This window comes from Pygoscelis adeliae, unplaced genomic scaffold (assembly GCF_000699105.1).
Source record: "Pygoscelis adeliae isolate BGI_AS28 unplaced genomic scaffold, ASM69910v1 Scaffold422, whole genome shotgun sequence".
Lineage (NCBI taxonomy): Eukaryota > Metazoa > Chordata > Aves > Sphenisciformes > Spheniscidae > Pygoscelis > Pygoscelis adeliae.
The window spans coordinates 77,918-90,239 of NW_008824188.1; the positions used below are offsets into that span (position 1 = coordinate 77,918).

The 12,322-nt window shown below is 51.5% G+C and overlaps 1 protein-coding gene across 1 annotated transcript in view; it reads left to right on the forward strand.

Moving 5' to 3' along the window:
• Positions 1-918: 918 nt before the first annotated feature.
• RPS6KA1 (ribosomal protein S6 kinase, 90kDa, polypeptide 1) overlaps positions 919-12,322 on the forward strand; it is a 17,688-nt gene continuing 6,284 nt past the window's right edge. The window contains exons 1-9 of the mRNA XM_009334669.1: positions 919-1,011; positions 2,762-2,815; positions 7,573-7,689; positions 8,793-8,874; positions 9,164-9,244; positions 10,042-10,121; positions 10,740-10,846; positions 11,453-11,490; positions 11,624-11,766. Coding sequence (XP_009332944.1) covers positions 919-1,011; positions 2,762-2,815; positions 7,573-7,689; positions 8,793-8,874; positions 9,164-9,244; positions 10,042-10,121; positions 10,740-10,846; positions 11,453-11,490; positions 11,624-11,766 — 795 coding nt within the window. The remainder of the gene's footprint in view (positions 1,012-2,761; positions 2,816-7,572; positions 7,690-8,792; positions 8,875-9,163; positions 9,245-10,041; positions 10,122-10,739; positions 10,847-11,452; positions 11,491-11,623; positions 11,767-12,322) is intronic.

Genomic DNA, 12,322 nt, shown 5'->3' on the forward strand with positions numbered 1-12,322 from the left:
CGTGTGGTGGCTGAAATTGCTCTTTCTATGCCTGTTTTCCTGTCTGTGACATGGGGGACTACACTGATCCTCTTGAAAAGCCTGCTGAGATTTGCTGATGGAAAGAGCCATGCCTAAGCACCCGTAAAGCCATCCAGTGTTTTCATTTGGCTGCTGGTATTGTGCAGCTATCGCTACACAATGCAATTTCCCCATATGAAACCACAGTTTCCTTTCAGCGAAAACTCCCAAAATACATCCCAGTGACGTAACTACTACGCTTGGGGTTCTCGTGCTGGTGCAGCAGAGTGCTCTTAAGTTCAGAAGCCAGCTTGCAAAGTATGGGAGAATAGCAGCCTAAAGCTTTGGAGATGCTGAGGCTCCTCTTTCGCAGCAAGCCAAGGATCCAGGAGGCAAGTGTCTAGCTGATAAAATATCTGCTCTGCGTACAGTACTATGCTCTGTCTCTTCTGCAGGACATGAGAAGTTGGTGAATCCCCTGACCTTAGAGAGCCAGACCTTATCCAGTTTTAATTAACGACTACTCTTTTGGAAAAGGCATTTCTGACGGTAAAACTGCTTTCTAAGAAGTGTCTTTCCTAGGTGCTGCCAGAATTTGGGAGTGTTTTGGGATCAGAGCATGTGTTGAAGCAACAGAAATTAAAACAGCTTCTGGTTAGTTGTTGATGAATAGGAAGCAAAATGCCAAAAGCGTAATCTGTTTCTAGCTCTTGCAGGTTTTTTTTTTTCTTGCATTTAGATGTGACTGTCTCAACCAGCAAAGTGACAAAACGCGAGCAAAAACAAACCTGTCTCTTGGCTTCTGGCTTGTAAAATCCTTCCTCAAAAAAGGGGAAAGTAGGAAAGAGGACTTGTATTTTGAACTTGGTGTTAGGAAAAAAAACCCAACGTATGTATGTCCCCAGCCCCTGATCTAGGATGACTAAGCCGCCTGTGCAGTTCGAAGGCGGCATTGGGAAGTCAGAAGTTGTCTCCTCCTCTGACTTCAGCGACCTCCTGGGCTCAGACCTGGCCGGTGGCCGGGGGTGTCCTTTTATTTTCCAGGAGCAGCAAATATCATTTCCCAGTGGTGCAGGAATCTGTGTAAAATGGCCTCCCCCGAGGCTGTGGGTGTCAGAAGATAGCTGGTAGCTCACAGGAGCAGAGTCTTGCACTGCTAGGGTGGACCTGCAGAGAGATCCGTGCTTGTGGGAGAAAAATCGATCCATCCCCATCCAAGGCAGGGTTTGGTGCCTGCTCGCTGGTCGGAGCAGCGAAGGAACCGTGAAGGAGCTGGTTTCCCTGTGGGTGGGTATGATCCCCGGAGGGGGACCGCTGAGGTTTTTGTGATCGCTTTTGGGCGTTCGGGAAGGGGTTTAGTTGTGGCTTTGGTAGATATGTCAGCCGGCTGCCCCGGGCATCCGCTTCCCACAGCGGCAGCGGGACAGCCACCTTCTCCGAGACCCAAAGAGATCTTGGCTGCTTCCGCAGCAAAGGCAGAGCGATGGAGGGGAGGAAGGGGAAGAGGTGACTGCAAGGGCCCCCTCCGATCTGATTCAGTCCTTCCGGGGCTGAAAATCAGTTAATTCTTAACTCTAATCTTGTTTCCACGCAGCTCCTCCCTTCCCTCAAGGCTTGCTTTTTCTTCTCTCGCCTCTCCGTAGCTCCTGTCCTACTTTTAGGTCTCTCTGCCTCGCGCTGCACCCACCCGGTTGACGTTGCTGGCGCCAAAGAGCCCTGCCAGCGCCGCGGGCTCCGTCGTGCTGACAAACTGCTTGAAAAGACACGAGAAGTCACAGCTCGAGCCTCTCTTAGATCCCTTCTGTCTGCAGTCACATGAGTTTTATCTCATCTGCAGCCAGAGACTTGAACCTCTCAGAGGAAATGTTTCAAATCTGATTTGAGTTTTTTGGGGGGTGATTTTTCTGTTCAAACTTAGCTCGTTATCTAAAAAACAGGTGAAAGAATACCTAGGTGGGATTGCAAACCTATGTACGTTCACTAAAATACAGCAGGCTTGGGGATTGGCCTTGCAAAAACTTACTGACCTTGTGAAAACTTACTTCTTCCCTTAAGTCTGAGTTTTTGGGGGAGAAGGAGCCATATCCTGGCTGAGAAGCAGTTCTTTTCTGAGCTCCTTTGAAACGCTTCTGCATTTCTCCCTGTAAGGGTTCACAGAATTGCATCTGGCCCCAGAGGCAGCATAAACTGACATTTCTAATGCTGCTCAGGGACCTGTCAGAGCAGCTGGGCTGGCCCTGCCCTCGAGGGATGTGGTGAGTTTGACTATTTGAGTATGTTCCTCCTGGTTGCTTTAGAAACGCTGAGCCTGCCCTGGAGAGAAGCCCTCTCTTTGCCATGGGGGTGCCAAACTTCCCTGCAGACCCAGGGCACCACTACCAGAACAGATGCTTTTGGAGTTTGTCCACGTGTGGCTGCGAGTAAAATCTGATCTAGGCGTTAATCAACCTGCCAGAAATTAATTCTCTCTCCTTGGTAGTGGTGCTCTGATTCTTGGGGGAGCGTGTGTAACCAAGTGCCGGCGTCGTGTCCTTCTCCACTGCCTGTCAGAGTTTATCAAAGCCTTTAACAGCAGCTCGCTCCAGCTGCTCTCCTGGAGCCACCAGCACAGCTCAGAATCGCGTCCCGAGGTGCGATGTCTGGTGGGACACCACCAGTGACTGTAAACAGCTTGCCTGGTTCTTGCTAAACAAGGTCGTTGGGAAAACTTTAGCGGAGTATCACAGCCCCCCTGTGCTGACGCTCATTTATTGTCCCGCAGGCAAAATCAGACATCACTTGGATAGAGAAAGACCTTGCGGACTCGGCAGACAAGGTAAGAGAGCCTGCTGCAGATGTGCACCTCAAGGAGACTCATGCATTTAATTTGCACTTTGTCCCATGACGGGTCGTCCCACGTATGCGAGGACGTAAGCAGTGCTCGCAAGGACCTCTCTGAAAACCAAACACTTTCTTGCAGCACGCCCCTACCAGCCCGTCTCAGCTAGGTGGGACTGCTAATACAGAAAACAGCTATTACTCACTTGCTCACATGACATCCTGGACTTGACTTCATCCTCCTCCTCCTTCCTCCCCACACCAAACCCCTTTCCGTGCTGTCATTTATGTCTCCTGTGGCTTTCTGATCTTGTCATGCTGGGGCGGGCGCTCCAGTGTTTTAGTTGCATGGACGTACAGTGGGGTTTTTTGATTGCTTTTCTGAAGCTCCTCTCCCCGCGCTGAAGTGCCTGATAACACAACATGCAAAATTGTCTTGGTTGGGACAAGATTTATCAGATCTTGCCAGGCCCGCACACAGAGAGCTGGCTGGCTGCAGCACCTGCGCGGCTTCACTGGGCGACGTAAAGCTTCCTTGCAAGTGGTGATGGAAGCTCGTCTTTGGACTGCCCGTTGTGGACATGGTTTCTGCTTCACTGGGACTGTGGCAGAATGAAGGAGGTGTCAGTGTGAACCGAGTCTCCTGGAGGCTTGTGCTCAGCAGCTGCACGGTGCTGTTTCGTGCTGCTCTCTGGCACCTACTCCCAGCTCCCTCGCTTTGGACCTCATCAGCTATCGAGGTTCCCTCTGCGGAGCTGGGACCAGCTGCCTTGCTGGCATTAAGTCATTTGTTTCTTTCGTTATCGGTTCTCAAAGAGCACGTTATGGGGGCGGCGGAGGCAAGACAGTCATAAGTAGTCTCTCTGGGTTCAAACCAAGATCTTCTTTTCATACTCTGTACTCTCTGGAGAAATTCAGAGATCAACGCTGACACAGGGTTATTTCTAATTGCAAAGGTGTGTGGGTGTCTTTACTCATTTCAAGGGGTTTCTTTCTTACCTGCGCTCTCTGGGGTCTTGCTGCAGAAAACATCTGTCTGGCCTGACCCCATGGAAAGGTCAAAGGGGAACAGGCTTGGAGGGGGAAGGCGGCAAAACAAGCGATCTAAATACCTCTCCTCTGTCCCGCCAACAAATCCGAGCAGCAGTGGGTTCAGAAGCTGTCTGCATCAGAAATGCCCTTAAAAATACCTCGCATGGAACTTCCCAGGGTGGCTCTTAGATAACTCCCGTGCCCACGACAAGGGCTCTTGTGCAGCATAAAGCAAACGAAGGACTAGGTGCAAATCCTAGCGATGCCAGAGGATTTGCTTATGGGATCGATGCACCCTGAATCCCATCATGGGTGACCCGTCATCCCTGTGCCAGTGAGAGAGCAAAGAGATGTGCAGCTTTCCGAGGTGGTGTCAGACCTGTGTGGGGTTTCATGAGTTTTTCTCTTCCTTTTTAAAGAGTAAGTGGCTTCTCGGAATATTCCCCCGTTGTGGAAGTACCCCCAAAGCTCACAGCTTGACGCGAGATACATGCAGCACTAGATGGAAGTCACTTTAGTCACTTTAACTAGACCACGTATGTTTTCTGTCAGCGTCTTGTCTGAACCAGGGAACCCAAAGGTGAACAAGGAGCTGTGAGATTATTTTTTTTAGAAAAAGCAAAACGAGAAAAAAAAAAAAAAGCCCCAACCCCCCAACCACAAGCGCTGCTGCTGGGGAGTGGGAGCGTGAACCTGCCTCCGTGCGACCGAGTCGCTTGTCTCCACTGCGCATCTGCCAGCTGGGCTTTAACCACCTGTATCTCCTCCATCCGGCAACCTCAAGCGTGGGGCGTCCATGCAGCGCCGCGGGAGCCTCCCTGCGCCCCAGGAGCCGGCCATGCTTCCCCGGGAGCTCGCGGGGGTGGCGGTTACTGGGACTGTGCGATGTTGATCGGGATGGGAGAATGGAGAGGGACCCCAAACTTTCTCGCATCTGCGCGTTCCTCACGCTCTGGCTGCAGAGGAAACATCGAGCCAAGCCCTGCAGCCTGCAGCTGCCTGCCCCCAGCCAGCTCTCCAGCCCGGTCAGTACTGCCGCTAGCTCGCTTTGCTTCACTTGGTGTCACTGGTTGCTCATCCAGGTGGGCTGATGCTTCAGGTAGATATTTGGCCCGGTCTGGTTTGCTTTTCTTTTTCTGCCTTCTGGGATAATTTGCTTAATGGCGCTATTGTAAGAAACTTATTTCGATGCAAGCAAAGGCTGTTTGTGCTGCAGCTCGGTGGCACGCAGGTGCTTTTGAGCTGAAGACTCGTTCTGGTGTGCTGCTAAACAGGCTGTGGGAGCTCATCTCCAGGGTCCTAACTGTTGAATTGCAAGTTACTGGATGAGCCCATGGAAGGAAACCTCCCTTGTGTCAGCAAGATGCCAAATGGCATCTCAGAGCTTTTCTCAGAAAGCTCTCAACAATGTCTCCGCCGATGCCCCTTTTGGTCTAGTTGGCATGTATGTATGTTTGCTGATGTGGTCTGGCTGGCAGGCTGCATATGCAAATCTCTGCCTGCCTTGAGATACAGCTTGGGCTGCTGAAACCACTTGCAGTTAAACACACTGGGTCTCGCTCTTGGCCAAGGCGAAGAATTCCCACAGCTGTGAAAATACGTCGCCCTGCAGCTCCTGAAGAGCTGTGGCAGGAGGATGGGTCCAGGTGCCTTGGAGGTGGATACAGGAGTTCATTTCAAATGTTCCTTCCTGCAGAGGTGTGGGATGCTACAAGGTGAAATAAGACGGTTGTACAAGTGCTGATGCCCTGTAGACCTGGTTTCTAGTGTTTTCATGAAGATGGGGAAGGGGGAGGGAAATAGCCTACAGCTTCCCTAACAGCTCCAATGGTCCCATCCCCAAGTCTCTCCGTGGAGAGCTGAACAATGTGGAAGGACTAGCAGGAGGAGACCGCTTGGCTGGCTCCCGCTCAGGCCAGAGGGGGAAGCTGTTCCTAACCAACAGCTGTCTGCCGTGGACTAAGCCTCCAAACGAAACCAGAAGTGTAAGGTGGCTGATTTAAGCTGGGAGATCATACGGAACATGAAAACTTGTTGTTACAGGGATTATAAGATCTTTCTTGTCTGTGATCACCGAGACCAGCAAAAGGCAGGGTAACACAGGGGGAGCTCCTGCCCTCTCCCCGTGCTCGGGCTGTACGTGCTGCACTGCTGAGTGCGTGGGCTTCTCTGCTAGGTCTTAGTGTCTGAATAATGCAGGATCTTGAGAGAGCAAAGCTACCAACATGGAAACAAAGCCACTTCCTAATCTAGAGAAAAGCCAAGCACGAGGGCGGGAAGGGAAGGGTGCTCGGTGCAGGTAGGCAACCACATCCGTGAGTGCTTGGCAAGGCCGCCCTCCCCAAGAAGGTGCTGGGAGTGGGCTGGGGTGCAGAGGAGAGGCAGAGCCTGAAACTTGGTTCCTGTTGTTTTTAAAAGCTGCTTTGATTAGCTGGGTTCCAGACCAAGTATCTGAACTGTTTTAGAAAACAAAACGTAACTTTTTTTCCCCCCAACTCTGCAGGGAGAAAAACTAAATAGTAGTTCCAGCTTTCTGGCAGCCTCTGATGGCCACATCTGCCCTAGGGTCAGAGAGCAACCGAGTTTAATGTCCTTTGAAACATAATTGCTGGCCTTCAGGTCCAAATAGCAACCAGACCATGCCTAACACTGGATAACGTGGGACTGAAGTGCTAAGAAGCCTGGACTTGCCCTTACAAGACGTACAGCTACAAGGGATTTCTGGCCTGAGTAAGATTTACGTCTCTAGAAGTGGGAAGTCGAGTCCAGCCTGCCCTGCGGGCTCTCCCCATGGTCAGCCAGGAGAGGGGCTGGAACAGGTCAAGCTCAGAGGAAACCCAAGTACAGGTACACTGGCCGGGTATGATCAAGAGAAGTAGAGGGAAAGGCACAGCTGGAAGACTAGTAGTATAAAAAGTCTCTTTATATTTGTGATGCAAATAGAAAGCAGCACAAGGTGTTTCTGTTGAGCTGAACTCTGGGCTTTATGCACCAGAGGTATGGACAAGGTTTGCTGGGGAAAGGAGGTGTTTCAGCATCACCTCAGGGTCTGCGGCTGTTCTTGTGTGCTGACCTGGCTTCGTTGGTGAGTTTATTTGAGAGACTGCTGATTAAATCTCTTTTTCTTCTTTATTTTTTTAAATAAAAGAATGTGTTTTAAACAAAACATGTGCCAGAGACCTTGGCTTCCCCTCAATCTTCTTGAAGGCTTGAGTCTGTTAAGGCATCATCTGTATGTGCTGAAGATGCACTAAGACTTATGTTGCAGAGTTGCTCAGATTGCTGAGCAGATGGGCTCCAACATGTCTGATTTTTGCCAGCCCTGGCCGTGTTTTGACAACAGAGCCGTATTTTTGTGTTGTGGGATTTTTAGTGGCATAAACACTCCTGTTTTTGCCACCAGTGCCTTAAAAAGGAAGGTGCTTTTCAAGCACTCTTCTGAAATGCAGTTCAAAGAAATGCAACACCTGGCGGTGCGAGGAGCGGAGCCTTTGGGGAGAGCGCTGGATATTTAACAAGGCTGCCTGGTGCAAGCCGACGGATCACTTATTTATTCCAGATGTTGAAGCCAGGAGATATGTGTGACAAGCGCCGACTTTTGTGGTTCTCTCAGATGTGGTTCCTGTGAGTCCGTAGCTACAATCGTTGTTCCTTAATCCAATAAGGCTTGCTTTCCCTTGTTCAGGAGTATATTCCCAGTCAACCGTGTCCCCTCTTTTTCAGGGTGAAGGTGTTGTGAAAGAAATCAACATCACGCACCATGTGAAGGAAGGCTCCGAGAAAGCCGATCCTTCACAGTTTGAGCTCCTGAAGGTGCTGGGACAGGGCTCTTTTGGCAAGGTGAGTTCACGTCCTCCTATGTGTCATGCCAGATGAGTTATTTTGATGACAAAAGGGACTACCCCCAACGAAACCACTTTCCTGATGCCCACCAGATCGTGAGAATCCGACTGATGAGCCCACTTAGCAAATGGTTGCTTCTAACTTGAAAGGCAACTGTAGTCATGCCTTCTCAATAAGGGCCAGCCTGTATGTCCAAAGCTCCCCTGTAATTCTTTTTTCAGACGGTCAGGAGAAAGGAGCAGTATCCTGCTTGTGAACGCAGGTGTTGCGCAGGGCAGAGGGACCTCCTGCAGCTCTCTTAGCTGGCTGCCAAGCTGTCAGTGGAATTGAGGACTTGGAGGACTCGGGCATGTTCCTCTCTTCTCAGAAATGATGCTGCGTGCATCTGGTTTTGGCCCCTGTTTACGGTCCAGTTTCCCTTCTGTGAAGGGGGAAGGAAGTAGCCTGTAACTCTTATCTATTTCAGTGGGTAGATAATCCAGGTCTCTTACAGACCATCTGCTCACGCATTAAATCAACTTCACGTCAATCAGTTACCAGCGCTAACAGTGGGGGCTTGTACAGGACTGCGTGCTGTTGCCTGGGCAAGTGCAACAGTGGCTTTATGCAAAAGATGTGATGTCTTTTTGAAGCTGCCTAAAATCAGGTAGTCTGGGACATCAGGGAAGGAAAGGAGGCAAAAATCCAGAGAGGATGCAGCACCTGAACGTAAGGGGTTGATCTGGCTGTCGAACCAGCAAGTCACCAGGAGGCTTTGTGGTACATTGAAGTATCAGTGCTTCAAGTCACAGCTCCCCGGCATCAGCCGCAGCCCCACGGGAACTGCAGGAGTGAACGAGAGGTGTGGAAGATGGGAGAGGAGGAAAGCGCAGTATAAAAGCACGAGTGCTGTAATGGCTGGAGATAGGGGGTGAGAGGAGTCTACACAGCACTTTCCTTGAAAACCTCATGGGGCTTCACATGGGGAGCTTGAGGTGCTACTTGCCAGTCCTGTGGCCAGCTGCTTCTTAGGGTTACCGTGAGGTTTGCCACTTCGGGAGGCATCCAACTCCTACTGCTAATCTTTAGCGCTTGGCTAATGTGGTGCCCTTCTGCCTCAGGTTTTCTTGGTGAGAAAAATAACACCACCAGACAGCAACCACCTCTATGCCATGAAAGTGCTCAAGAAGGCGACATTGAAAGGTAGGAGACTTTTACTGCGATGCTCTTATCCTCCATGTCCTGAAGAGCACTGGGGAAATGTCACAGCAGCCACTGCTGGTGATCTGGGTGAAAGAGAAGTATCTTTACCTCAGCCAGACAGCCTCCTTTTCCCCCCGAATATAAAAAACCCTTGTTGCAGTGCTGGAGGTGGAAAAGATCTGGCTCAAGCTGCCGGGTATTAAAGGGCTTAAGGCTGGGAGCAAGGCTGAGTTACCGGGGTACTGTGTGCCTTTTTCTGTGTCTGAGCTGTTCCTCTCTCTTCCCACAGTGCGTGATCGAGTAAGGACAAAGATAGAAAGGGACATCCTGGCTGATGTAAACCATCCCTTTGTGGTGAAACTCCACTACGGTGAGTGTGGAGCTAGTTGGGACACTGGGAGAGGGGCTGCAGGCTCGAACAGACACTGACTGCTTTTAAGCGCAGTAAAGAAAGATGCTACTACAGGCACACCAGCCATGAGCAGGTAGGTGAGCATGAGGCATCCGGCAGCAGGCTGCTTGGAGGATGCTGAGAGCCTCTCATGGTCCCTAACAGGCTTCTGGAGATACCTGAAATGGAGAAGAGGCCTGGACTAGTCTGTATCCCTCAATGGCTGCGCTGCTCTGGAGCCTTCACAATCCCCTTAACACAAATCCTTTCCTGGAAAGATCTCTGGTCCCATGCCTGCTCTAGCTATTGAATGGGGGAGCATAGACCGGGAGAAGAGGTTTAAACATCAAATCCTTGGGATTAAAACATTAAATCAGGAGAAACTGAGAAAGCAGAGTTAACTAGTCAAGCCAGTTTGGGAGAATTAATGCTCTGACTCTGAGGCAGGCGAGGACGGCTTCTTTCCCTGTAAAGTGACCAGTGCCTCTCTCGGGAAAACAGCCCTTTCAGTAGGGCATCACTGGCTGAAAGGGAACCAACCGCCCCATAAAATGAGGATTTTCTGCAGTGCCAGAGTGCTGCTGGTGAGCTCCCATTTCACCATCATGGACGGGCTATCTCATTTACCTCAAATAATTAGCCCTACCTGCGTTTAACCTAGTAACCACGCAGGGCATCTGCACAACTGGAGCCATTGGGATTTAAGTGATTAATGTAACACCATGGAGCCTTCCCTCGGCGGAGGGGTCTGATTCCCGCTCCGGCTTGTGTTTCAGCATTCCAGACGGAGGGGAAGCTGTATCTCATCTTGGATTTCCTCAGAGGAGGTGACCTTTTCACTCGGCTTTCCAAAGAGGTGGGTACGCTCTGGCATCTTGGTGGGTTGCCGAGGCTCTCGGTTCATCTGGGCTTAATTGCCTGGAGAAGCAACTGATCCTTGCAAAGTCTCTGAGAGGGGTGGAAACAACCTCCAACTTGCTGCTAGCCCAGAGCTGGCAATAGGAGAGGATGTCTCGGGAACCCTGTCCTCTGGCAGAAAAGCAGCAGCATAGGAGGCAGGTCTCACCTCCGCAGCAGCTTCTGCTGAGCATCACATTAAGAACGAAAACAGGCGAGAACCATGTTCTGCTGCAGTGTTGGCTGGTTGTGTCGCCTCGCTGGGACAGGGCGAGGGCAAGGAACGGGAGGGGTAACGAGAAGTTGTGCCAGGTGAAGACAACTGGGAACATAATCTGGTTAACGTAAATGAAGAGTGTTTTAAAAACCCATCTGCTGCTTAGCAACCTCATTTGTTTTTTTGGTGTTGCTGCTTAGTTGATACTTTAGGATGGCGGGCGAAGCCTGGGAAAATTAGGTAGGAAGGGGCAGAAGGGAGCAACATGGATGCGAAAGGTCTTGCATGGGTGCAGCGGAGGTGGTCCCGCTGCCGGCGTTGTAACCCCAGCGCCTGTGCGCTTCCTCTCCCTTCCTGCAGGTCATGTTCACCGAGGAGGACGTGAAGTTCTACCTAGCAGAGCTGGCTCTGGGGCTCGATCATTTGCACAGCCTGGGAATCATATACAGGGATCTCAAACCGGAGAAGTACGTGTGGCACAGCTGAGGCAGGGAACCGAGTCCTTCAGTTCAGTCCCAAGCCTGTAGTCAGCAAATGGCGTGGCCTTCTTCCACGAAGGCAAAGCTGAACGATGCCCGTAGGCCAGCCAGATGGAAGGTGGCAGTGCCAAGCGACAAGGCTCTTGCTCCTCAGATCAGCAGTTACGGCCAGGAGTGCTGCGGAGGCAGCATGTGTGCACCACATGTCTGAGCAGTAATCCTTGGCAGTCTCCGGGCTCCAGCTTTAAGCAATTGAGAGCCTTCGGAGGGAAAAGGCACCAGGCTGGGCCTCTGCAGAGACGCATACCAGCTGCATGACTTGGTTATTCTTACCTGGGGGATGTGGGGGATCAAAGGTGGTGTAACCTGTGTGCGTCATTCGTTCGATGTGAAGTTGAGGGCGTAGAGAGAAGGGAGCTGCTCTTTGTCCCACTCGTGTCTTGGTGATGGAGCTTGCAGCGCTGGGGGAAGGGACAGATAACTTTCTCCTCTGGATTCTGGGAGCATCTCAGACCAGCCTCTGCTGTGTGTGCTTGTTCTCACCAGCCCTTGTTGCAGACAGTAACAACTTGGTTTTTTCCATTCATGCTGTAGCATCCTCTTGGATGAAGAAGGGCACATCAAACTCACAGGTAAGGGACTCCACAAAAGCCTTGTGCTCCAGCAAGGTTGGTTCTTGAAATACGGAGCTTCTCTTAGGCCTCTCTGCTCTGTGTCATGGCTCAGGGCACGTGGGTGCACGCTGACGGTTTTTCTCTCATGTAGATTTTGGCTTGAGTAAGGAGGCTATAGACCACGAGAAGAAAGCCTATTCCTTCTGTGGGACGGTGGAATATATGGCACCCGAAGTTGTGAATCGCCAGGGCCATTCCCACAGTGCTGACTGGTGGTCGTACGGGGTGTTAATGGTATGTACCCAGCTAGCGTGTTTGGAGGCCTGGCTTAGCAGCTGCGCCAGCGGTAGCTCTGAAACACCCTTACGTGAATCTGCACGTCTAGCAGATGTGCTGACCTGGGGATGTTCTCCAAGCTCCCTGAAAGGGCTCTGTAACAGGCCGTCCAGGCATCCAGCCAGGAACGCGTGTTTCTCGGGGGAGGCAGAGCTCCTGAGGCTGTTGTCCCAGCGAGCGCTGGGGTGTGGAGCGTGGGGGGCGCAGCGTGGGGTGCGTGGGGGTGCGGTGTCAGCCCCAGCGCTGGGATGTCGGTGTCTGTGCAGATCTGGTGCCACCGTCTGGCGGTTGCTGAATCCGAGGGCTCCCGCAGGAGCAGGCGCGGGTTTGAACATGTTCCCGCTGCAGACCTCGAGAACCAAGCTCCTTCTGAGAAAATATGATGTCTGCGATCTTTTGTAGAGCTAGGCTTTTGATCGCTCGCAAGCTTTTCGCTAGCTTTGGCGAGCTCCCAGATGAAGGTGCGGTGGGATCTGTGCAACCCTCAGACTTGCTCAGACGTGTGACCTCCCCT